The sequence below is a fragment of the Pantherophis guttatus genome, chromosome 9 (genome assembly GCF_059756535.1).
Source record: "Pantherophis guttatus breed Tessera chromosome 9, ASM5975653v1, whole genome shotgun sequence".
Classification (NCBI taxonomy): domain Eukaryota; kingdom Metazoa; phylum Chordata; class Lepidosauria; order Squamata; family Colubridae; genus Pantherophis; species Pantherophis guttatus.
Window position 1 is genome coordinate 16119512 of NC_142071.1, and position 27837 is coordinate 16147348.

Sequence of the window (27837 nt, forward strand, 5' to 3'; positions counted from 1 at the left end):
TGCTTAATGATGGAGTTGCCCGTCCTAATTATGGTCAGTAAATGAGGACTACCTGTAGTGACAAGAAAGGTTCCTGCATTAATAACTCACACTTGTGTACTCATACTTTATGACAAAAGGATATCCATTTAGCGTATCTATTAATATATTTACTCTGATATTTGCGACTAAACAAAGCCTTTAATGCAGATTTTGTTTCTTATGCAAATCAAAGATAAAGTATAAATGAAAATATTCATGTGGTGTTACTTTATGCAGATGTACGAGGAAATGCAGCCTAAATGGTTCAGTTCTAAATGTAGTATTTCCAGAGGACCAACTAAAATCAAGGGGACTAAATTTAGTCACAATTTTTTCATTTCCTTCAGTTTGTTCTAAAGATAACTCAATCTGGAAGCGACCCATTATCTCCTAATATCTACCGTAGTGTTCATAATAACTGGATGCTTTGAAAAATTAGTTGTGGCAAGGAAGACTTTCTCCACTATCTTTCTGAAAAATAAATTTTTAAAAGGGATTTTTTAATTTTTTTTTTATTTTCAAACTCAAGAGTTAAAATATAAAACACTTTGCACTCATGATCATCTGAAGTGTTAATACCACTCTGTAATGCCTTGGAAAGACCAAACTTGGAATGCTGCATCCAGTTTTGTCGCCATGATAAAAAAAAAGATGTTGAGACTCTAGAAAGAGCACAAAGAAGAGCAACAAAGATGATTAAGGACTGGAGGCTAAACTATACGAAGAACAGTTGTTGGAATTGGGTATGTCTACTTTAATGAAAAGGACTAGGGGAGACATGATAGCAGTGCTCCAATGTCTCAGGGGTTGCCACAAAGAAGAGGAGGTCAACCTATTCTCCAAAGGCACGACAAGAAGCAACGGATGGAAACTAATCAAAGAGAGTAGCAACCTAGTTCTAAGGAGAAATAGACAAAACAATTAATCAGTGGAATGATTTGTCTCCAGAAATTGTGGGTGCTCCATCACTGGAGGTTTTTAAGAAGAAATTGGTCTGAAATGGTATATAGGGCCATGATGGTGAACCTACAGCATGGGTTCCAGAGGTGGCACGCAGAGCCCTCTCTGTGGGCACATGCATACCGGAAACCCAAAGACCAGGTGGCTGGCGCATGCATGCGCACTGGCCAGCTGGTCTTCAAGTTTCCAGCGCTCTGGCGTATACACATGCACATGCGCATTCCAGTTTGGGCACTCGGTGCCAAAAAGGTTCACCATCACTGGTATAGGGTTTCTTGCCTGAAAGGGGGTTGGATTAGAAAACCTCCAAGGTCCCTTCCAACTCTGTTATTCATATATGAACACAGCTACTCTGCCACCCAGTGGAGTGAGATAGGCATGGTGAGATACAGAGATGGGTTTCAGCAGGTTCTGACCAGTTCTGGAGAACTGATAGCGGAAATTGTGAGTAGTTCAGAGAACTGGTAGCAAAAATTCTGACTGGCCCCGCCCCCATCTATTATCTGTTTCCTGAGTGCCAGCTGATCGGGAGAAAATGGAGATTTTATAGTATCCTTCCTTGCCATGCCCACCAAACCGCACCCACAGAACTGGTAGTAAAAAATTTTGAAACCCACACACTGGTGAGATGGGTGGCAAATTAATTTAATAAATATATAAAATTAGATAGTTTTTTGAATTCGTTGAAGAGGAATAGCAAAGAAGATAGATGTGGTGAATATCATGGAGGATCTCAGCCGTTACATTAAAGCATTTTTCCACTATGATTCTATAGAAGTTTACACAAAGGTGTAACTAAACTGAGTGACCTTATACACTGTCAGAGTCATTAACATGGTAGTCTTACAGATTTAATTAGATTAATCACATTGTGCCAAAAAGATTTTTGGTTACAGTAAGGTTTAATGACTTGAACAGCAGATGCACTGCTTGGTGTGGTATTGGGGAATGGGACAACTTGCCACAGCCAACTCACTGTGGCAAACTTGCTACAGCCAACTCATCACGGGCAACTTGGTGCAGGACAACTCGCCAAAGCCAATTCACCACCAGACAATTTGTTGCGGGACAATTTAACAATTCTATTTCATTATTTAAAATAATTTTTTTTTAAAAAAAATTGTCATTCAGCTTTCATTTTGTTCCCCCTTTTGCATCCTTTCTTTAACGATTCTATTCCACCATTTCTTTGATATCAGTGTAATTCTTGTCCTGCAGTGAGTTCTCCTGTGGCAAGATGGCCATGGCAAGTTGGCTTTGGTGAGTTGACCGTGGTGAGTTGGCCATGGCAAGTTGGCCACAGCGAATTGTCATAGACCCTTAGAAAACACATCATTCAAATTATAAGCAATTTTTTTCTTCATGTTTGTCCTCCTTGATTATAATAGAACGCACTACCAAGTTAAGTGTGCTTATGAATGAAATCTCTTTAATTTTTGCTAACTGAATTTATCAGTTCATTTTCTAGCCGTTTGCAGAAAAGTAGAATCAGAATGAAATCACTAAATGAAGATAAAGTATAATTGTCAATTCTTAATGGACTGTGAAAGTTAGTGTAGAGTTCAGTAATACTGTTTTATACTTATAGCTTATAGCTAAGTTTTACTTTTTAGACAAAGGTTCAGTGGACATAATTTCCTAATGGTTGTTGACCTTCACTCTTGATTAGTCAACAACTGTATACAGTAGATATTTGTATGAAATCAATAAAGTGCAATAGTTATCTTGACTTATAATAGTAACTATAAATTGCCCATAAAGTAGAACCAAAGGGACTTTCAAGTTGACTTAGAAGTCTACTAGGAAAAGGTGTGACCAACCAGCTACATTGGTCTCAGGCTATTTTATGATTTGTAGATAATTCCAAAGACAACCTGTAGCTTCATATATCATATTAAGACATAATGTGCCTTTTTGATTTTAGTTTATGTTGTACTGTGAAACCAACCATTGTAGTTAGGAAGTTTGATTTCCAACTGAGTATGAAGTATAAATCCAACCACTTAAGGTTTATTGAACAAAGCATGGTTAGTGAATATGCAAATCAGACCTCTGAGTTGCTTAGCTGCTACATGTAGAAATATTCAGTACAGTAACTTGGCTAAATGTTGGCTTCTATTCCGAAAGGTCTTATTGATATTGTACATAAATAATAGTTTGTTACAAATGTGATTCCCTCCACATTTAACGGAGCTTCTAGGATGTGTCTGCCAATGACTGTAGGGTGGAAGTGCTTCCTTGCATTGCTTTTGTATCTTAATTTGATGTTGCTTATTGGGGGGGAAAAGGAAGGCCAGGAAACATGTTGTGTCACCGGGAAATACCCTGGCCTGAGTTTATAATGCTAGTTCCAAGATTCAGTATTATTTAAGCTGTCTTTGAACCAATAGGGTTAGACAACTAATTTAATTCCCATTCATTCTAAGGGTGGATTATAAATAGATGTTCCAGCTTGTTTTGGAGTTTCCTAGCTGGGAATTATAGTTTAATGAAGCACTCTGTCTTGAAAGTGTTCAACTGAAGCCTAAGGTAGTTGTGAAATCCTAGTGGAAAGTGATGTTCATTAACTGTAGCAGGACTGCAGTGGGGACTTTATCCTTTTGCTGGAAATATGTTTCCATTCCTTAACAACCATGCCTCTGAAGAAATAGCCATCCCACAATAGTTAAGAAGCTGTATCTAGTCTTTCAGGGCAGAAAAAAAAAGTATGAAGAACTGAGAGCTAGACATTCTCAGTCATCCAGATCATGGTTGTCCCAAAGTAGCTTTTTTCAAAGGCAACTGGATTTTCTTTGTTTTTCCCTGAAGATGTTTTGCTTCTCAACTAAGAAGCTTCTTCAGTTCTAACTGAATGCTGTTCTTTCAGCAGTTCCAAAAAGGTTCCATGCCCATTGACACTATTCAGGTGACCTTGAAGACACAGGTAAACCTCCAAGAGGCTTCAATTACTCTCAGAAAGAGTGCTAACAACCAGATGACTACAAGGAATATAAATCCTTCCGTTCTCCACCATTCAGTCAGAACTGAAGAAGCTTCTTGGATGAGAAACAAAATGTCTTCAATGTTAAACAAAGGAAGTCCAGTTCCCTTTTGAAAAAAACACCTTTGGGACCCTTCCAAGTGGGGTGATGATCTTCCTTGTCTCAAAGTGATGTAATGGTGTTTGTGAATTGATGGCTAGTTAGAAGGAACTTGAGCATATCAAGCCCTATTTCTATGGAGTTTCTCAGTCATCCAGGTCATGGTTGTCCTAAATGTGCTTTTTCAAGAGGCAACTGGACTTCCTTGTTTTTCTCTGAAGATGTTTTGCTCCTCATCCAAGAAGCTTCTTCAGCTCTGACTGGATGGTGGAGAACGGAAGGATTTATACTCCTTGCAGACAGCTGGTCATTTGCATTCTTTTAGAGAGTCGTTGAGGCCACTTGGAAGTTTGTCTGTGTCCTCAGGGTCACCTGAGTAGTGCAAATGTGTGTGGAGCCTTCTTGGAACTGTTGAAAGGACTGTTTTGTGGAGCTGGGTTTTCTGCAGGATGTTTTCTGCCCTGTGGCCCTTCACTGTTGAACACAGGTGCAGGCTGTTGGGGATGAGTCTGTGTTGCCTGCATCTCAGACAGAAACATAAATGGTTCCTGTAGTGAAGTCTGCATTTTTTCTGAAAGTCCGTTCATTCTCCCACACCATTCAAGGATGTTCATCCCAAAGTGCATAGCTAAATGTCAAGCCCTACTTTTTTCAGTGGGATATATGGTATCTCTTAATAATTATTGGACCTCCCATTAGTACAGTCTGTAGAATCTAAGTTCTTTTGTTTTTAAGGTGTCCCTCCTAAACCCCATAAGAAGAAAGTTGCATGGTGCATAGACTCAGCAGTGCATGTTTGCATACTGGCAGCCACAGTTTGCTCCTAATCTTTTTCCAACGCTTGCGTACATTCTTTTTCTCTATAATTTATAACATTGCCAACATTTTCTAAGGAATGCATTCAACAGGAATACTTCTGTGTCTGCTAACTTTTGAGCAGCTAGCCTCTGGATTGCCTTTTGGACACTAGCTATAATGGGATGCAAAGTGGAGCTTATTAATCCATATTTGTTGGATCCAAAAAAGAAATTCAAACAAAGGATGGAATGGAGGGGAGCCCTTGTGCATGTTTGGTGGGTCGAATATTGTCTGTTGTGTCGTTCTCAGTTTACCAAATGAAACAGAGACCCACCATTATGTTCCTTTTCTCTTTGATGTTGCATACACACACACACACACACACACACACACACACACACACACACACACACACACATACACATATTCATCCCATTCTGCTACAGTAATGACATGACCAGAGAGAAATGGAAGAGTGAATCTAGCCTTACCTAACCTGTCACCATCCAGTCTGCCCCAATCTGATGGAAATCTAGCATCACACTACATACTTCTTGCTTGGAAAAGATCTAATCCAACCCCCTTCAACGAGTGGGTGATACCAGCAAGAAGGAAGGGGGTCAGAATTCAGAATCTTCAAAACTAAATGCAACCGAAACCTCAAGTTGTAAGGGAAGCATCGTCAAGATGTTCTACAGGTAGTCCTCGATTTACACCAGTTCATTTAGTGACTGTTCAAAGTTAAAACGGCACTGAAAAAAGTGACTTATGACTGTTTTTCACATTTAGGAGCATTGCAGTATCCCCATGGTCACATTATCAAAATTCAGATCACTTCAGGTCACCTTTTGTGACCTGACAAGCAAAGTCAGTGTGGAAGCCAGATTCACTTAACAAATGTGTTACTACCTTAATAGCTGTGTTGATTCACTTAGCAACTGTGGCAAGAAAGGTTGTAAAAATGGGGCAAAACATTTAGCAACAGAAATTTTGGGCTCAATTGTGGCCATAAATCAAGGACTACCTGTGCTAGGAAACGCTTTAACAATTCTAGAATAGCAAACAATATTGCAAGCAGGAGTGAAATCTATCTCCCAAATCTTCCCAAGAAATTAGTTTTTCCCCTGGAATGCTAATTTGTAAACACAAAACATTACATCATGGATGCTTCAAAGCCCTCGCTAGCTCTTTAGTACCACAGCTTGCCTTTTAAAGAGGTATTGGTAGGTTGGACAGTAAGAGGGCTGTAGGGAGGGCACTATATATCATGAGCCAGGTTCAAATCAAGAAGATTAAAGTCACAGCTATATAGTGGAAAAAACATGTGCTAGGAAATGCAAGTCAAGCTAGTGGTTATTTATGCCCCTTGCAGTTTTTGTGTGCACCCCCTCCCAATATAGCCCCATAGAAGTGCATTTAAAATAAATTATGAATCTTTTTTCCCAACTTAAACTCATTTTAAAAACAGCTTACTTAGAACTGTAGAAAGCCTGTGCTTCTGAACCTGCTAAGATAGCTCCCTCTAATTCTGGATGAATGCCACTCACTTTAATTATAAGTTAGACTACGATGTTATAGATACACAAGCAGCAGAGATGATCCTGGACTGCCAACAGGCGAATGTTAAACTTGCCTACTCACCTTCAATGGATTGAGTACCCAAGTCAGTACATATAGGATTGCATTGGTAGAAATACTGGCACAAAAGCACATTGGATCTCTCATGATGTCGCTAAATCAAATCACGCAAATAACTAGCAGGGGGTTCAGTTATGAGGTCAAAACCGTTCAGTCCACAACTAGCCATTCATGCAAAGTTGGTCTGTACGATGGAGTGTCTCAGTTTTAGTGATAATCTTCCACTTAAATAGGTTCTCTCTAGGTCTGTCTGTCTCACTCTATATGGAGGGGAGGGGAGGATTGCAAATGTTTGACGACTTCTGCAAACTGGTTGTTGTTGTTTCTTTTTTCTTCCTCCTTCCCTTTTGATTTAAACTAACCACAAACCATACATGACTATGAAAACGTCACCCTGTATTCTGTTGGGTCATCCCGACAGCCGGAGAACCTGCTTCTGGCCAGCAAATGCAAAGGAGCAGCGGTGAAATTGGCAGATTTTGGCTTGGCAATTGAGGTGCAAGGAGACCAGCAGGCCTGGTTTGGTGAGTGCTGGTGGAACTATGCTCCCTTCCTCTTTTCTTGATTTGTGTGGTAGAGCCAGACGGTTGTGTGAACATACGTGTGTTGGCAATTTTTGCTTTCTTCCTCAGGCTTTGCAGGTACTCCTGGCTACCTTTCTCCAGAAGTTCTACGCAAAGAAGCTTATGGGAAACCTGTGGATATCTGGGCATGTGGTAAGAGAGAGCTACATCTTTCTGCTCTATCATGGTGGGCCCGTAGAGGTGCAGAGAGGGCTTCCCATTTAGTCCACGGCTCAGCACTGATCTGCAGAGCAGCTTACAAAAGTTGGTGTGTTGCCCTCAAAACTCAGGTAGAAGATAAACACAGATAGAACTCTGATAGAAGACAAACTGGAAGACAGTTTTGTAGAGTAAATTGTTTCGGTAAGGATTGAAGTCACATATTACTATAGCTATACATTTATGTTCCTCCTTACAGAAGATGGCCCAGAGCAAAAAAAAAAAAAACCACCCCTGCAATAATAAACACTACATTTAGCACTAATATGAGCAAAATAGTCAAAGCTGCATGATGACATTCTGTTCCATATGGCTGCCAGGAAAATTACATGGGTGTGCCTATGTGGTCACCAGATACCGTGCTTGACTGGATGGAGCATATAAAACCTTGTGGTCAAAGGGGTGAAGATGGCAGGACTATCAAAGCTCCATTTGTTTTTGTGGGTCACATGTACAACACAAACAAAAACCAGGCAATCACACCATTATGGTCAGCATGTTGACTTTTCTTTAACCATATCTGTGGATGCCCATGGCTAGAAGGCTCTTGCTCCAGGTCTTCACCTTCTGCTGAAAACCAGTGAACGCTCTAGATGGGATGTGCTTCTCAAGTCCTTTTGCTTGCTGAATTGTTCCAATCACTATTGACCTCCCATTTGCTCATGCACACATACACACACAAACACACACTCCTGGTAAAAGAAGTAGCCTGCAACTCCTTGCCTACAACTCCTTGCCTACAATTTGGAAATCTATTGCAAGATGAGGATCAGAAATCATTTGCTTGTTTCCTTGCTTGCTTTCTTCCTGTCCCAAATCAGGATGAGTAGAGTATGCAACTCAAGATTTGGATCTGTTCACTTACTTAGTTCAGTTTAGATTATTGCTGATTGATTACTCAAATGGCCATCTCAAATCACATTGCAACATGTCATTTGTTTGTTTATCAATTTGCTATTGTTCCATTTCTCCCCACACCCAGGTGTCATTCTTTACATCTTACTCGTGGGGTATCCTCCTTTTTGGGATGAGGATCAGCACAAGCTGTACCAACAGATTAAGGCTGGTGCCTACGATGTGAGCAGTGGTTTCTTTTGCTTGTGTTCCCTCTGTCTTACAACCTGTGAAGTTTTACTACCCGAAGAAAAATGTTCAGAAGTTGCTTTTCTTAAAATCATGTATTGGGCTAATTGTAAGCTCCTCAGCAGGAGCTTAAGTCTCCTTGAGATTGTGAGAATGCTGAGTTTCAAAAGGACTCAGGGATGCTTTGTGGGTGTTTCTTTCTTTCTTTCTTCAATCGATAGCTGTCAAGATAGATAGATAGCTTGGCTTTACACATCACCTTAAACCCTAATATGCTGTATTGTATTCAACTAATTATTTATGAAATAAAGAAATCATGATTTACAGCAGGTGCCTCCAGCCTTTTGGCTTGCCTGGGTCACATTGAGTGAAGAGGAATTGTCTTGGGCCTCATATAAAATATATAATATAGTAACTACCTCTAAAAAAATCACATTATAATGTTAAAAGTTTACGATCTTGTAACAGCTGTCCAGGACCATATGCAGACCGTGGGCCATGTGTTGGTCATGCCTGATTTAGAATAATATGTCCATTTTTTAAAAAAATATTGCCAAATATGTTAACAATGATTCAAATGGAATAAATCATATACATATATATATATACATACTTTTTAAAAAATGTCTGTAACTGAATGCCTCATATTGAGTTTTAACAGCAATTTGTGGATGAAATCTTGGCTCATGCCTCAGATTTCTGTTGCGTCTTTGTGTTACTCTAGCATTTTTATTAGAAATACCAACTTAATTGATCAGAGAAGACCCTCTTCTTTTAATATTAACGTTGTCTTCTTGCAATATCGTCTTTCCTTAGTTTCCTTCCCCTGAATGGGATACAGTCACTCCTGAAGCAAAAAACCTCATAAATCAGATGTTAACCATCAACCCTGCAAAGAGAATCACAGCACACGAAGCTCTGAAACATCCATGGGTCTGCGTAAGTATGATTGCGTGTTCCTTGTGGCTTAGTTTCAACCTATCTGCTCAAACATTGTTAGAAGAATCCCAAGTTTCTTTGATTAGTTCCCTTAGAGATTATAATAGTTACACCTTCTAAGATAGGATATTAGCAAAATAATGATAAGGATGCATAAGCACCCAAAGAGCTTTTATGAGAGTACCTCTACTGAGCAGAAGTTTTAAATAACTTTGTTTATAAAACTTCACTGTTTTGAGTATTCTGTGGCAAGCTGACTAAAAGAGCTTGGATGATCCAAGAAGGATCCACTGAGAAGAGGCTAGATAGGGATGATCTACGGAGGATCCACTGAGCCACAAGGAGGCCCACTACTTGTCCCCTGTACAGTTTGTTTAGACTAATCTTATTGTTAGTGATACCAATGTTCCTCTCCAAGAAGCTGACTTACATATGTTACTATTGGGGATCTGCAGAACCATGGGTTGCATGGTGCTGGGGAAACTGCCTGAGTAGGCAGATACTACAACCACCTTTCCATGGACTGCTTCAAGGACCTCCTTCACAGTGCGCTCAATATGACTAACTGGTACCTAAGCTGTTTTAGGAACCTGCATGTATTAGATACACCGAAGCAGGTCAGGAGGGCAATAGAGTCTGTCTCTGTTTCCCCACAAACCCAATTCACCTTGCCTTTTTGTTGAATCCTCCCCCCCACTTGTTTCTGCATGCACTTTTTTTTAATGCCAGGCCAAACGCTTTAGACTTTTGCTCTTGGCTTCCCTATCTCACACTCATGTCTTGTAATATTCTTTTTGCAGCAACGTTCGACAGTGGCCTCAATGATGCACAGGCAGGAGACTGTAGAGTGTCTGAAAAAGTTCAATGCAAGAAGGAAGCTCAAGGTAAGCGATTTAAGGGGATATGAAGATGAAAATGCATAAGGACTTTCCGTGCCGTATCTCTCTTGTGGGTCCTGTAAGTGAAATAGTTTTGTTGATTCTGTCCTTAGTAATATAAATCAACATCCTTGGTCTCTTTCCTTCACCTTATAAAGATGGCTTTTCTTTACTGTCTATCATTTTTTGAACAGATTTAACTTCTTTTGCATCAGCTTACAACTTTTCCTCTTCATATTCTCTGTCATCATCTTCCTATCTTTTTAACCTTCTCAATTATTTTATCTGTAATCACAGGTTTCATTTCTGACCTGCCATGTTTTGTTCAATTTAGATTTTGCCTCTTACGAGTTGACTGAGTCGTCTGTTCAATTTATTTTGACTCTTCCTGCCTCTTCATTGCCTTTCCCTATTCCAATGTTTCTTTCTCCATTGCCTTCAATATGATTGTTTTTCACTTTCTCAACTTCTCTACTCTTTTGGTTTTTGTGATGTCTTCACCTTTTGGGCTGCTGTTCTTAAGATATGCAAATATCTGCTGCGAACTCTACGTGGTGTCAGGAAGGGCATCCAGCCAGTAAATGTTCAGCTCCCTTCAGTTGCCCCAACTCTACCCTGAATTAAGGGATTACAGGTTCATAAAAGGGAGTTTTCTTAAGATTTGTCATACCCAATCATATTTCCATCTTCAACATATCCGTACATCTAATTGTGTCTATATGCATCTTTCTATCATTTTTCCTCATTAAAATCTAAAAATATTGATGTGAGCTCACTGTTCTTTTTTTTTATTGTAAAAATCACCAGTTCTCTTATTATTTACTATTAAAATCCAGGTTTGTGATACACCTTTCCTAGTTTACCATTCCCCCATTTCATCTGTATACTGAATTACCTTAAGGAGGTAAAGTGCTTTTATTTTTTTTCCCTATGGGAAATATTCAGACCCACGAAATAGCATTTATTTATTTATTTTATTTATTTATTTATTTATTGCGATTTATATGCCGCCTTTCTCCCTAGGGACTCAAGGCGGCTTACAAAATGACAACTTCAATACAAATCACAATACAATACAAAATTAAAATCAGTAACCCAATTAAAAAACAATTTAAAATTATACCAGTGTACCCCCAAACGGATCAGTTTAATTGGCGGAAGAGCCACGTCTTCAGCTCGCGACGGAAGGAAAGAAGGTCGGGGGCTGTCCTGAGCTCAGTGGGCAATCCATTCCAGAGGGTCGGGGCTCCCACAGAGAACGCCCTCCCCCTGGGGGTCGTCAGCCGACATTGTTTGGCCAACGGCACCCTGAGGAGGCTGACTCTGTGAGAGTGCACAGGACGATGGGAGAACGGCTGGAGATGGTCCTGCAAGTACCCCGGGCCTAAGCCATGAAGAGCTTTATAGGTGAGCACCAGCACCTTGAAACGTATCCAGAGTGCTACCGGTAGCCAGTGCAGCTCACGCAGGAGAGGTGTTACACGGGAGTATCTAGACACCCCCGTAACTACCCGCGCGGCTGCATTTTGGACTAGCTGAAGCCTCCGGACACATCCCAAGGGCAGCCCCATGTAGAGGGTGTTGCAGTAGTCCAACCTAGAGGTAACAAGGGCGTGAGTGATTGTGGCGAGGGCATCCCGGTCTAGGAACGGGCGCAACTGGCGCACAAGACAGACCTGTGCGAAGGCCCCCCTGGTTACGGCCGTCAGATGGTCATCTAAAGACAGCCGAGAATCCAGGAGGACACCCAAGTTGCAGACCCTATCGGAGGGAGCAAGGGTTTCACCTCCGATCATTAAGGATGGAATCTCCAGATCCCGGGATGCCGGCATCCACAGCCACTCAGTATTGGAAGGGTTGAGTTTAAGCCTGTTCCTCCCCATCCAAACCCGCACCGCTTCCAGGCAGTGGGACATCACGGAAAGGGCATCCCTAGGGTGGTCGGGGTGGAAATGTAAAGCTGGGTATCATCAGCATATTGATGATACCTCACCCCAAAACCACGGATGATCTCACCCAGCGGTTTCATATAGATGTTAAAGAGCAGAGGGGAGAGAACCGAGCCCTGAGGCACCCCACAAGTGAGAGGCCTCTGGGAGGATCCCTGACCCCCCGCCCAAACAGACTGCAGACGGCCTGAGAGATAGGAGGAGAACCACTGTAAAACAGTGCCTCCTAACCCTATCCCCCTGAGCCGCTGCAGCAGGATACCATGGTCGATGGTATCGAACGCCGCTGAGAGGTCAAGAAGGACCAGGATGGAGGAGCAACCCCCATCCCTGGCCCGCCAGAGATCATTTACTAGGGTGACCAATGCCGTTTCCGTGCTGTGGCCACGCCTGAAACCAGATTGGTAAGGATCCAGGTAGTCAGTTTCCTCCAGGAATTGAGGGAATTGCTGTGCCACCACGGACTCAACAACCTTCGCTAAAAAGCGAAGGTTGGAGACTGGACGGTAGTGGTTAAGTACGTCAGGATCCAGGTTAGGCTTCTTAAGGAGGGGTCGAACCACCGCCTCTTTAAGCGCAGCGGGAAAGACCCCTTCCTTTAGTGAAGCCTTGACAACAGCCTGGATCCAGTCTCCAATCACCTCCCTGGCTGCCGAAACTAGCCAGGAGGGACAAGGGTCCAGTAAACATGTACCCCAGCCTACCCATAATCCTTTCCACGTCATCCAATGAAACAGGCTCAAACTCAACCCAGATGTCTCCACCAAGACTAGGCCCTGTTACGTTTCGCCACTTCCATCACCACAAGATAAGACCTAATATGGGTTCTTAGTTGTGTTCGGTCGGACTCGGATCGGGAGGATCTCCAACCACCCTCCAGGTGTCTTTTCCGACGCTTCATTTCCCTGAGCTCCGCGGTAAACCAAGGAGCCGCCCGGGATCTGCGTCGGATCAGAGGCCGCAAAGGCACGATTCGATCCAGGGCCCCCACCGCAGCCTGTTCCCAGGCCGCAACAAGGGTCTCAGATGAATTGTGGGCTAAGGAGGCGGGAAATGACCCAAGCTCCATCAGGAAACTTTTGGGTTCCATCAGGCGCCTGGGGCGGAACCATCTTACTGGTTCCGCGCCCCTGCGATGGGGGATGGCGGAGGAAAAGTCGAGTCTAAGGAGGGAATGATCGGTCCATGACAGAGGGTCAGTAGATAAAGTCCCCTCCCCACGATCATTTATCCACTGTCCAGAGAGAAAAATAAGGTTGAGTGTGTGTCCTCCAATATGAGTTGGGCCCTGTACAATCTGAGTCAGGTCCATGGCCGTCATGGAGGTCATGAACTCCCGCACCAACTCAGATGACTCACTGGCCGATGGCAGATTGAAATCTCCCACAACCAAAAGGTTGGGGAGTTCTACCGTCAATTCGGCTAAGACATCTAATAGTGCGGGCAGGGCTGAGGCCACACAGCTGGGGGAGAGGTACGTGATCAACAGCCTAGACTGAACTCCAGGGTCTGGGGTTATTTATAGAAATAACAATGATAAAAATACTGAATCTTCTCTTTCTGAACCCTGTACCTTTTGTTAAAACCAGAATAAAACAGTAGAAAATACCTGATTAGCTTTTTGGTTAGGATGAGGTTGAACAACTTTTTTTCTGCCATCTAAGGTTAATTGCATTAATTAATTAAACATTAATTAAAATTATTATAATTCTTATAAAGGCAACAGAAGTAATGCCATGTTTTGAACCATGACAGCTCAGATTGGTTTTCTGGCAATAATACTGATCTTTAGAAAAGCAAGCATAGCTGCACTGATCCTTTATATAACTGTTAGTGAAAATGGATGATAGAGAATAAAATTATATGTAAGGAAAGTAAAACTTTAGGCCAGATGTTTCGGCCCTGATTTCCTGAATTCAAAGCCAGTCTCGACACACAAATAGTAGACTGAATGCATTGTTTAGTAGTTGATGTTCCTGATGCCAGGTTGCATCTAGCATATAGGGACATCACCTGTACCCCAAATGTGTTGACTGCCACATCTTTTATTCAACACACAAAGACCTTAGTCCCCAATGTCTCTTGGCCCCACCAGAGCAAGCAGTTGATGGACAAACAGATAGTAGCTGAAGTTACAGTTGTATTGTATGAGAAAGACTGTGAAGACTTAAGCCTTTCTCTCAGCTATGTTTCCATCAGAACAGGAAGGACTAAGGCTGGGAAAAGATAACATTGTCCTTTTGATAGGCTGAAGATGAAGGAGCTTTCTGGGAATCTCATAGAGTAGATTAAATGAAATGAAGGAGAAACATCCATCCTCTAAGGACGAAATGACCCATTCATGGCTCAGGAAATAATGTCTATGTGAGAGTCCCACTGTTATGTTTTTGTTCTATACCAAGGTTGTCCAGCCTTGGCCACTTTTAAGACTTTTGGACTTCAGCTCCCAGAATTCCCCACCCAGCCATGCCATGCTGGCTGGGGCATTCTGAAGGTTGAAATCCACAAATCTTAAACTGGCCAAAGTTGGACAACCCTGTTCTATATAGTATATTCATATGGCGGGAAACAGACATGCAGCCTTCCTAACAGGCCAATATGAAATTTGACACACAAGATAAACCAGAGATGAAGTTTATGGAATATTTAAGTTAGCAAGAGAAGCTGCCTTCAGTTCTTCATTGGTTTTAAAATCAAATTAAAACTCTTTGCTCCTGCTTTGGATGAGAGAGACATTAGTGAGGCAAATAAAAATGATTATCCTTCAGGACATGTTAGAGATAATTTTGAAATTTGCCCCAAAATTTAGACATCTGTTTCTTTTCTAAAAGTAGCCTATTTCTCATTACAATGCACTCATTACCTGATAATTCTATGTCTGTTACACATTATTTCACGTATATTCCATGTATTGGAAAAGTGATAGTATTACAATAGGCAGCTTAGGGCACAAGCATTTATCTTCCGTACATTCTCCAGGCCTCATACTAATTGATCTGATTTATTTGACAAGATGTCTTTAACTTTCCAAGCATGGCAAAGGTTAGCTATAATGAAAAGAAATGGAATTATTTTCTTTTTGCCCAACAGCATGTTATCTATATTAATCTTTTTCTGCAAAGATTTTAATGTTAATCAACAATCCACTTCAGAAAATCTTCATTAAATTAGTAGTTCTTTTTAGCAATTAGGGAGATTTTTCTGCTATTCTTCAATGAATCATGTTTTAGACGCATCTCAGTTTGCATTCTTTATTTCAGTTTAGTCGGTAAACCTTCCAAAGACAGAGGCAACAGCCAGCTTGTGTTATCTTTTTAATATTAGTTTTATTTTCATTTTAGAACTCACTATTTCAGGGATGGTGTTGTTATTTAAGTGGATTACAGCTGGGATAATGAGAAACACAAAAGGCAGAATATTAGTGTGTGGAATTTGGTGAACCACTGTTTGGGCTACCATTATTTGTGAAGGTCAGCAGATGATTTTTTAGGCAGGTAGTATTATTATTTCAGCTTGACTTTACTCAGAGACCTATTATGAAGATAATAACCCTTTGTGCTTTAGAGGGATGGAGAAGGGTGAGAACTTAATGATAGATTACAACCCCCTTTGAGATCCTGTCTATGGGCTTGAAAGAATAGGACTGTGAAAAATGTGGACATAAACTTTCAGCAATCCATGACAGTTTCTTTTGTCACTTGACTGGGCAGCAGGGACAATACAGGAAGTCCTCGACTTATAACTATTCATTTAGTGACCGTTCGACATTACAATGGCACTGAAAAAGTGACTTATGATCATTTTTCATACTTACAACCCTTACAGCATCCCCATGATCATATGATCTAAATTCAGATGCTTAGCAACTGGTTCGTATTTATGATGGTTGCAGTGTCTCAGGGTCACGTGACACCCTTTTGCGGCCTTTTGACAAGCAAGTGGTTAGAATCCAGTATCGCAGGCTACTTCTGCTGACTGCCGGCTTCTGCAGTTTGGCAGTTCAAATCCCACCAGGTTCAAGGTTGACTCAGCCTTCCATCCTTCCAAGGTGGGTAAAATGAGGACCCAGATTGTTGGGGGCAATATCCTGACTCTATAAACCGCTTAGAGAGTGCTGTAAAGCACTGTAAAGCGGTGTATAATTTTTTTAAAAAAAGTCAATGAGGGAGCCAGATTCACTTAACAACTGTGTTACTAATTTAATAACTACAGTTATTCACTTAACAATTGTGGCAAAAAAGTTCGTAAAATGGGACAAAACTCACTTAATACACATCTCACTTAGCAACATAAATTTTGGGCTCAATAGTGGTCATAAGCCAAGGGCTATCTGTACTGGGCATAGGGTCATGTTAGAATACAAACATGATGTCCAGTGATGTACCAACATAACTGTTGAGATTTGCTGTCATCCTTTGAGATCTGAACAATATCTAGCACACAATTTTCTACTGATACATAAATATCTCAAAAAGGCTACAGTAGATTAAACAACACCTCTTCCCATAGAACTTTAAGAACACAGAAAACGATTTGGTGCATTGCTTTTTCTTTGTTTATGCTACATAAATTCTATTCACTTTTTTCCTTTGTGTTTAAAATTCTTTCAAGAATTTTCTTTTTACATCTATTTACTTTTTTTCTGCTTTCTTCCTTTTTAGGGTGCCATTCTAACTACTATGTTGGCAACAAGAAACTTTTCAGGTGAGAAAAGCTTTGCTTTGCTTTGCTTAAATGACAACCCTAAAAAAAATACACCTTAGTGCTTTCCAAACCTCCTTTAATTAAAATGAAGCAAGCAAGCAAAAGGAAATTCTTCTAAACCACTATTATTTAGTCTCAGTCTTGAAATGTGACATTCATCCCTTTTCTCTTAATGCTCTATGTTCTTTGGCATGACCGTATTATCATCAGAAAGGTTAAGCTGGGACCAGAGGTAGCACCCAAACTTTATTTATTCATCAGTGATTCAAAAGGCAGGGAAAAAAACCCTGAATGGCCACCAAAGGCCTTCTAACAAGCTTGCTTTCGTGAGCCCTGCCAAACTTCCTGTGGATCTATTCTCCTCCTTCATTGTCCTAAATAAATGCAGCCAAAGTCTGTATTCGATGCTTTAGCACTGGGATACCCATCCATGCAGGCTTTCTGTGTGGCTCCTCTGCCCCCCAAACTGTCCTCAATTTACATTTCTCAGGCTCCTCCTTATATTAACCTAGCTTGAATGCATTTTAATCCTGACTCTACCACAGAACTTTCAGGAGTTGTTGCAAATTCCCCCAAGTCCTTTTCCTCTGTCTCTGAAACAGTCCTCTTGTTATTCTAAAACTGTTCCAGGTTTAAGTAGGGCAGATTCTCTAGGTTGTTTCCTTAGTTTTGCCTGTTGGAGAGGGAAAGGAAACTGGAAGGGGAATCTTGAGAAGGTGCATGCTTTGGACTGTAGCATATTAATTCTTCGAGTTGGCTTGGCCTGGGGAGGCAGAATTGCAGTGAGCTTGTTCCATCTGTGGGTCTTAGTTCATAATGGACATCCATCCTGGAAACACTTTCTAAAAGAGCCAAGTACTTTCCTACTATGGGAAATGAGTTGCTTTTCCTGCCAAAAAAGAGGAAACAAACGCATCTGATTTCTTTAAAAAATCACCGTTAAAGATGGCTGAGTAGATGCCTCAAGCAATAGTCTACCCCTACTGTTGTCTCTCCTTCCTTGCTCTCCTGCGGGGTTTCTTTTCCCATCACTGTTCATGGGCCTAATCAAAGCCCTATGAAATTTCCAGCAAATCACAGCACAATCCATTTTCTGCACCTCGAAAACTCAAATTCTGCAGCTAGCAGGGATTGTAAAGGGCTGTTAGTTCTAGATAAAGATATACTATGCTAACATCGACAAGGAGGTTTTATCTTACTCAGGATGCAGGAATTTCTGGGAAAAAACTGGGTGTTGATTGACAAAGTGCCTGGGAAGCTGTAGCATTTTGAAAACATTGAGGAAGAAGGAAGATGGGTAAAAATGTTGAAAGAAGCAGTGATCTTCAGCAATAAATAAATAAATCTCAATTTTTTTGTTCTACTCCTGGCCTGTTGCTAGCCAGGGGATTGATGGGATCTCCTGGAATTATAGCTGGGTAAGCTACTGGATTTTAATGGCGGCCTGATCCTCCCAGCTGGAAAACAGATGATGGCTAGAAAGCACCTGTGTTCTGCCATGAGTTTCTTTTACTTCTTCCTAAGTAATTTTATGGTGATTTCCAAATTCCATAAATTTTTTTGGAATCACAGTATTTTCTGGTTTGGAGGCTTTCGAACTTGGCATTTAAGCATTCCTTGCTAAGTGTGTCTTCCATTAAGTGGTTCGGAATCATAGTGGAGGAAACCCCAGAAGTGGAAGAAAGATGACTGCTGTGTTTTAATACATCAGTGAAGCTCAGGAAGCCAACAGCAGAAGAGGTGCATGGCTCCCATACTGCATTCCATGCTTTAGTAACATCTAGGAATTCTCAACCGCAACAGTAGGACTTTAATGTTCAGCAGACCTTGTTCATTCCACTTGCATTTTATTAATCCTGCTCCTACAGAAGCCTTTCCTAGCCATCATGCTTTTTAGGACTCGGTAGCAGAATGAGTACTTTAGAGCATCTTCAAAAGTTATGAGCCTAAACGAGGACCGAGGGTTTCCCTACAGTTAATGGGCTTCCAGTGCAGAGAAAGAAGATAATAATAACTCTTGATCTGATGGAAAAGATCCATGGATTGTGTAAAAGTGAATGCACATTTGCTACCAATAGTCATGTCTCTTCATCTCAACTTTAACTCTAATCTTGTTCTGCTTCCTTTGTCTCCTTTCTTTCCCCTTCTTACTTTCCCTCTGCCTTTTCTTTTTTCTTTCTCTCTCTGCCTCCGCTCTTCTCTAACTCTTTCCCCCATCCCTTTTCCTACTTGCTGTCCTTTATTTCTTTGTTTTCCACTCTGGTGCTAACAGTGGGCAGACAGACCACCGCTCCTGCCACCATGTCTGCAGCAGCAGCAGCCTCCGGTGCCACCATTGGGTTGGTGGAGCAAGGTAGACATGTCCGGAAGAGATCCTCCTCACTTTCCCCTTTCTCATTTTGAAATATTGAGTGCATGTTGTGTCATCCATCCAAAACACTTCATCCCACCCTGTTGTAAGATTCAGGGCTAGCCTTTTCACTTCCAAAGAGCCCAAACAAGGGCTCTCTCTGTAGAAGTCTGTCTGTTTAGTGGTGTCAGTTCTGTTGCGCTCCATTCAGTCGTGATTAGAAATGGTCATGAAAATGTTACAGGAAGGGATTGAAATCAGCTAATGTGAAAGTTGCAAGTCAGCAGTCTCCAGACATTGTATAAAACAGGATGAAAGTTGCAGACCAATGACAGGAAAGGAAATGCACTCTTTGCAGGCTAAGTAGTGGTGTTGTTGTTAGAAGTTGAGGATCTGGTGGGTGGATATTATTTTAGCGTATTTTGTAAATATATTACCATATATTATTAAATACCACCTGAGGCTATTACTCTAACAACATGGAACATCCAATAGAACATGGAAACGATGAGGAACAGTGGTAGTCTTAATAAAAGGAGAGAGGGTGACTGCCTGATGAATGCATCTAATTGTCATTTGGTCTGTCCTCCCTCCTCCCCAACTTTCCTTACTTGTGAGGTGTTTGGAGAGATTGTGAGGTACTGCACTTGATTTCTCATCAAAAATTGCTAAGTTGGTCTTCATGACTGAAACTAAATAGTCTATTGCAGGGATACTGCAAATGCCATCAATGCAGGCTGGTTGCTGAGTGCTCAAAATGCAGTCACATGACTGGGAGGCTCCCCTCCCTCCAGCCATCAAAACTTTGAATTTGGGTCATAAGTAGCTCCAGGAAGGTCCATCATAACTTTGAATGGTCGCTAAGTGATTGTCCGTAAGTCGAGAACTAACTGTAAAAGATAAAAACTACTGTGACAACATATAGGTTGCCCTGGTTAAATCAAGAATCCTCAAACACCAGAACTTGCCTTATTGCCTGGAGCAAGAGAGAGTTCTTCAGAGCCTTAAGAACCGTTAAGCTCATTATAGCTGAAATACTTGCTAAAAGACCCCATGCACTTCCTTATTTGCATGCAGAATTCAAATATGTTAATATTTCTAACATAGCTCTTTCCTCTTCCAGTCATGAAAAGGGCTATGTTGTATTCATTTAACTGCCAGCAGTGAAACTCCTCCAGTATCATTTAACCCTGGCAACATTTTTTGAGTTGGTTCTTTCATAAACAACCAACCAACAAATTGATTTTTACACTTTGATAGGAATTTTGGAACATTGCCCACTTCGCTGCCTGACCTGTCTGATTTGGAGCTTAAGCATTTGAAATGCAGAAGGAAGAATATCTATTTCCGCTCTTGCTTTGCTAATTATTTGTTATGAGTTGGGAGTTAAATTCTTTCCCAAAAAGGACTGCTGCTTGCTCAGGTGAACCTGTTGGTGCTAATAAAAATATGCACTACATGAGCTGGGCAATAACAGTGCATCACCCATGCATCAAAGTGAATTTGATCTTTGTTTCATAGCTTGACTTTCTCTGGAGTTTAATTTTTGCATCAGTAGGATGATGAGAATTACCATTTTTTTCCCTGTTGAAACCAGGCATGAACTCTGGTGGAGATGTTCTCCTTTGCTAAAGAGAACTGTAAATTTATAGATCAGGCTTATTTTGTTAGCATGCAGAAGATGTAGACCCATCCTTTCTAGGAGGTCATTCTGTTCCCTGTTTTGCTGTTTAAATCTTAAACCTTAAAAAAAATAAGTTTTATCTCAGGAAACTAATTATGCTTACCTGTTCCATCACCTGAAACCACACCATGGTTTGAATTTGGGCTCCTATAACTTTTAGCCATCATGACCCTTGGGTGATTAGGAATTCTTGGACCCGAGTACAAACACATCTAGAGCAGGGGTTCCCACATTGAAATTCTTGGAACTGTCCACATGTCTTAAAATTGTCAAGCTTGGGAATCCCTGATTTAGAGACACCAAGGTAGAGAAGACCTGGTGATGATCTTGATTTCACCAAGATGGCTTGGCACTGGTTTCAATTGATAAAAATACATCTAGTGATCATTAAGCTTCATGAAGTATGCAGTCAAACAGACTCTGTTCTCCTTTGACTAGAGGTTTGCAGCTCAGCCATAAATTAACCTTGGGTAGGTTAATATGCGTCTGAATCAATACCCTGGAAGGATTATGAAAGCAAAACCGAAGGCAATGCACCAAGTGATAGATTTTTTGTAATTTTCTGTTATGGATAAGATGAAAACATGGATGAACTAGTAGAAAAATGTAGGAGAACTAAAACCAAAAATTGGAGCATACTTGATGCTCCTACAAACATCTGAAGATGAAATGCAGCTTAGAGTGGAGAAAACAGGTGAGGCTCATTGCTTTAGAGTAAGGGGTTTAGGATCCAGGAGCACACCTTTCTTCCATATCTAATCCATCCAGACAGTTATTGAGGCATGCGAACGTAAGTTTCCCTTGATGCTTTATTCATGCCAGAACTTCTTGTTGCTTGGTGTAGTCACAGGTTTGTCTGTACCCCAGTTTTGTGATAGTGTGAAAATGGTAAATGGTGCATGGAATTTGTGTAGCCCTGGTGCATGATTTGGGCCTTGACTAGAAGAATTAGAAGTAATTCTTCTCAGACAGCGGACAAGTGCTTCTGATGTGCTGAAATTGGCTGATGTGCATGCAAGATGGATAGTTCTGTATGGTAGCAGTAATTTGACCGGTCTAAGTTACTTTTGAGTTAATGTCATTCTGAAAACCCACCTTAAGATTTCAGGCTTGAAAAAAAGAGAAAAAGAAGCAAAAGAGAAAATTATGTTATTGCATTGCCTGTCTCCTTGATTTTGTACGCCAATTCTTTAAAGCAAAATATCCTACTGCTTTGTGCCTTGTTGTACAGTGTAAAAGCTGTACATTATATTCTTCTCCAAACTTCTCCAACCCAGGGCTTTTCATGTATTGGACCAACTCCCATAATTTAAATGAAGGAAAGACACAAAGGCTCATTTTTGTATTGAACTTAAAACTGCCTCCTTTAAGATCCAGAAAAGGCTTAATAAGTAGGTTTTCTTCTTTGGGAACAGTTATAATTATTCCATTTGGATTCTTCCACTCTGCCTCTATGGCTACTGCTGCTACATAATCACCAGTAACATCTTTTATTATTGTCATCTCAGCAAATTGCCCCCGCAAGGATTTTAGATATTTTAAAGCTCCAAGTCTTCTTGTTCACCCTTTATTCTCAGTTTTTATTTAAAGCTGCTTCACGTATTGCAGATTTTTGCTTTACCACAGAAAGTGCTTCTGTTAATCCTGTAACCTTTGCAGTGATCATCCGTGATATTCCAGTCTTCTTTTTCTAATTTAGCGTCTTCTAAAATTGAAATTCAAGAATATGTTATCCAATTAATAATTGATAGCAGTTTTTCTAATGCTGAACATGAAATACTGGAACACATTGTTTCTCAACCTTATCAACTTTAAGACTTCAACTCCAGATAATAAGTAATAGCTGATTGGGGAATTTTGGGAGTTGAAGTCCACAGGTTTTAAAGTTGCCAAGGTTGAGAAACATTGATGTAGCCAGTTCCTCATTTTCAGAGAGAGACACAGGATTGATACTACAGAAGCAGTAGAAGAAACTCCAAGAATAGAGACAACCATGAGATGAATATATATTCTTCTGGTAGCTGCCTGATCAACATACGTTTTGAAATGCATTTGGTCCTCTAATTCTCAGGTGTATTATTATTCTTTAGCTTCCTGATTCTACAAGAATAGGTTGATGATTAATATGTGCTATTCTGATTCTTCTCTTGGAGTGAAGCCAAGCCCTTCTCCTATTGTCCTCTGCCTGTTAGAAGATATTATAAATATTGCTGCCAAATGTTGGACATAATATAGAGACTGCTGTAGGGACTAAAATGCCTATATCCAAGAATGGTCAATGATTCTTGAACCTTTTCCTATCACAATTCTTTTCCCTTCCAAATTCTGAGCAATGCAAGATTTTTACTGGATTCATAACAATTGCCAGCACAAGAAATATTGATTTTTTTTTCTTGCAACAGAGTTGTTGCCATGGCCCATTTCATTTAGTTATTATTTAATATATTTTATTCTGTTTCCATACTTAGTAGCGTACACTTCCTGTACACCACACAGAATCACTTTTTGAGATATGTGTGGTCATGAACACTTTTTTAGTTTATTAAATTTATATGCCACTCATTCCACTATCCAAAGAAACTGTGGGCACTTAAAATAGATGGATAGATAAATGATGATGATGATGGAGGAGATAGATAGATAGATAGATAGATAGATAGATAGATAGATAGATAGATAGATAGATAGATACTATTTCTCAATCTATCACCTTACCATAAAAATGGCCAAAATAAGATCAATAAGAAAAAGGTTGAAACAGATTCATTAGAAAGGTGGTGGAAGGAAAAAAACTAAACTAAACTAAAACTCTTCCAACATTGATACAGGAAAGAGAGAGGTCTATAACAAATGCTGAAGGGCTCTTGACTCGTGTTCGGAGGAAATGGTACCAAAGTTCAGGTGGCCACAAGGGAGGCTTGTCTGTAAGAGCAAGACTTCTCTGATGACCTCAGCAATCCATAGGTTTGTAATGGTGTTGAGTGGTTTGTCCAGATTTTTTTAGTGTCTTATATAGCAAAAATGCCACCTTGAATCTGGCATAATAGCTACTTGGCAGCCAATACTGCAGTTGCTTCAATTATGCACATAGCTGGATGCACCACCCAACACCTTGACCACTGCATTATCCAACAGCTGAAGCTCCTGGACCCAGTCCAAGGAAAATACCTTCATTTAAAATACTGATTTGCTGACATAACTTCTGACAAAATCAAGATACAATGATAATATTCTACCTCCTTCTGATGGGGTGAGGAGAAAGTCATCTTGTGTACTTTCCAAGTACTCTTTGAGGTCAGCTTCATTGTTTTGATTATGGTGGCTTAAAAACAAAGGATATCGAATTGGATCCAGTGCTATTTGTCTGCTGATGAAAGCACGTTCCTCCTTTCCTTTTTACAGCACCTTTCAACATAGCTCATAAATCTCTTGCAGATGTGAAGGATTCTCCGTAACACATTTGGATTGATCAGAAAGAAGAAGAACTAGGGGAAGGAAGGAGAACTAGGGGAATATTGGCTATATCCTTAATAAACAGATTTTCTGCATTTCTTTTTGGGTGTTTGAGGCTTTGCATGCTGCTAGAGATATAGCAATATTGAAGAACAGCTGTAATTTCCTCTTCTGCACCCGGCATAATAAACTGTAATACATTCTGTTGTAGATTCTTCTTACATTTGGAGGCATTGCTATATAGCTAGACCAGTAATTCTAACATTCAGAGATATATCAGCTATTGCCCCATCTTTGCTCTTAACAAATGAACTTGCCAATATTGTTTCTATCAAAATATATATTATACACAAAGCCATTTAAAGCTAAAAGGTAGCAGCAATGATTGTAGTCATTTCCAAGAACGTTATATGACTAAAATGTTCTCAGTCCAATACACAATCCATTGATCATACTTCTTGGGATTTATTTATTATTTATTTTATTTGTTAAATTTATTTGCTGCCTATCTCACCGTAGGGATACTCTAGCCCTAGAGGAGGGATGGTGAACCTATTTGGCACCGAGACCGAAAGGTTGTGTGGAAATGTCATGTGTGCACACACACTCGTCAGGGCTGCGCTCCAGAAAAGCCGAACTTCCGGGTTCTGATGCGCATGCACACCCGACAATCAGCTGGCCAACCTGCATGTGCACACCAGTTTTTGGCCCTGCTGTGCACACAAAGGGCAGTTGATCATTGTATGCGCATGCACACCAGAAACCCGGAAGATAAACAGGCAAGGCTGTGCGTGCAGGGAGACATGGCTTTGTGTGCCACTTTGGGCATGCGTGCCATAGATTTGCCATCACGGTTCTTGTCCAACCCCCTGATCAAGCAGGAAATCCAACACCATTTCAGACAAATGGTTGTCCAATGTCTTCTTAAAAATCTCCAGTGTTGGAACACCTGCAACTTCTGGAGGCAAGTTGTTCTACTGATTGATGGGTGGAAGACAGAGAGCAAGGAGATGGAGTCTGCCATCAATCTAGCAGCCACCTCCAGGGTGGAATTCCTCCGTTTGGTCCCATTTCACGAATTCTGGGGTTTGCAGTTCCAACAAATGGGTTTGAGAGGGACTGACTTTTGGAGTATCAAGTTTATTAGGACAAATTCCACGCTTCATCATGAACTACATGAGTCACAGGTAAACTTTGAAAAAAAGAAAAGAAAACCTTTACAAGCCAGAATATTTAGCATTAAGGGAAGAGTAGAAAAAGAGTTATGTGTTTAAAAAAACCCGAGTGATGTTGATTCTGGTGTTCCAGAGTTGTACATTGTGGAAAACGATGTCATCTTACTTGGAGTCCATTTTCTATCCTTGAGTTCCCATTCTTCCATTAGTGTGGTGATTGTGTGGTCCATTTCCTCCCTGTGCGTATGTGGTGCTGCTTCTGTGGTGCTGGTGCTGCTGCTTCACTCCCCTTTGGTGTCAAGACAGGGCCTCTGTCCCAAAGGCTTTGCTTTCTGTCTCAACACTTTTTCTCTCCTCCCCTTTTTTTCTCTCCCCCTCTCTTTCTCCCTATCCCTCCTCCAATCCTCCTCCTTACTGCCTGTCTCTCTCGCCTTTTCCTCTTCTGTAAATTTCTGTAAGGTAAGCAAACTTTTTGTTGAGTTCTGGCCTTTGATATAATAACTATCAATGGTGGTGACTGGACTTAATGTGGGACCAAGAGGGTTATAAGACTGGGATTCAGAAGCAGAGGGAGTCATCTTCTTCCGCAGATGGTGCTCCATCTGACATAGTACTTTCACAGTAGATCCAATAATAGATTGTAACTTGATTTCTTTTGCTGTACACTAGACATTCAACTGTACAAATTACCTGGTTTTTGCCCAGATACAACACAATAGTCATCAATTGTTCAATCCCTAGAGGATTCTCATGGCATTGTTGATTCCCAGAAGTTCTTGTAACCAGATCCAAATAACAGATAACCAGGTTTCTAGTTTTAATCCCTACCACATTTGCTCTTATCACTCTTCTTAATCCCACTCTCAGCCTTACCATGCATTTCATTTCAATTCAGCTTTTTTTTCTCCCCATATCATTCTTGGGTCTCTCCTCAGCCAAATAATAGCAACAAGAAGCAATTAGAAAAACAAAAACCAACCATGCAATGGCCAAGAAATCTATATTCTCTGAATGACATACTCCAACCCGACATAAGAAGCCAGTACTTAATCATTGAATTTTTGAGAATTATCAATATCTCATGAGATATAGGTGGAAATGAAATGATTCTATACCACCATTTACAAGGAAATCCTAATTACAGAGGAAAAAAGACTGATGCTATGTTGGGCGTAATGTCACAATCTTAACACATGGGAAAATAATGCAGCTTGCTTAATGGACTGTAATAGAGTGGCTTCAGTAAAGAAGCAGATGTGACTTGTTTAGAAATCAGAATATGAGCTCCAACCTTGCTTCGAAGATAAAAATTGTTGCTAGGAGCAGAATTGTACAGCTTGGTTGGCAAGAGTCAGCTTGGGTTACAGCTCATGTTTAAGAATTTGGAAATTCTCAGTGCAAAAGGAGAGAGCCTATTTGTGTAGTGGCTAAGGCACCTGGCTATAAACTGGAGACTGTGAGTTCTAGTCCACGTTAGACTGACTTTGGGCCAGTCACTCTCTTAGCCTTAGGAAGGAGGCAATGGCAAACCACTCCCAAAAGTCTTGCCAAGAAAACTGCAAGGACCAATCCAGACAGTCACCAGGTATCAACACTGACTTGTAGGCATACCTAAATGGGAAACTACTGGGGGATGCTAGGACTGTGGGACTAGATTGCATCATGATGGTGATGATAGTATCACCTTAGAAGAAGATAGATTGTTGCCAAGATAGTTATAGGGGCATCTGCAAGATTCAAGGTTGTCTTGAAGATTTACCTAGTATAAGAAAGACAGATATTCCTTATTTCAAAAAGAAAAGAACCTGTATGCAATTCTGTTGAAAAGATCTAGCATATTCAGTGCAAATGTCAGCGTCTCTAAAATGAGTAGATACTTAGGATAGGTCTTGGAGCTATTAGCACAAAATTAGTATTCAAGAAGCTGTCTATGTTCTTCTGCAAGTTCAGCTAAAGGGGAGAAGGAATGCTTGGGGAATTTCTCCATAGAAGGATCCTGTCCCACTTTATTCAAACTACTGCTTTGTTAAACAGAACACTGCTGTACAGAGACACCCTCCTTGTGGTTGGGCAAATAATGTGTGCCTAAGCCAAGCTAATGGCAATTTGAGAAACAACAGTGACTAAAATACCATTGAGCAAAGCTTCCACTCTTTTGTATTATTGCAGACCCATTACTGACCTCCCTGCTTTTGGGAGGTTGCCCACTGGTGAAACTTATTCATCTGTAAGTCTACTTCTGGCTTGGAGATGTTGGGGCTTAGCCATTGTTCTCAAGTCGCCTTTTAGCAGTTGGATGGGGGAAACTGTTTTTGGGGGTGGGGTAGGGGGAAGGACTATTTA

General features: G+C 40.7%; 1 protein-coding gene across 23 annotated transcripts in view; it reads left to right on the top strand.

The window, feature by feature from the left end:
• Positions 1-27837, top strand: part of CAMK2B (calcium/calmodulin dependent protein kinase II beta) — a 234194-nt gene that overhangs the window by 175225 nt on the left and 31132 nt on the right. For 14 of the 23 annotated variants that reach the window (XM_087876045.1, XM_087876043.1, XM_034436925.3 and 11 more), the window contains exons 7-13: positions 6919-7021; positions 7130-7213; positions 8262-8356; positions 9179-9301; positions 10102-10185; positions 16790-16832; positions 19105-19185. In XM_087876045.1, the coding sequence (XP_087732171.1) occupies positions 6919-7021; positions 7130-7213; positions 8262-8356; positions 9179-9301; positions 10102-10185; positions 16790-16832; positions 19105-19185 (613 nt within the window). The remainder of the gene's footprint in view (positions 1-6918; positions 7022-7129; positions 7214-8261; positions 8357-9178; positions 9302-10101; positions 10186-16789; positions 16833-19104; positions 19186-27837) is intronic. The other 9 variants (XM_087876046.1, XM_087876039.1, XM_087876044.1 and 6 more) reach the window with 1 other exon arrangement.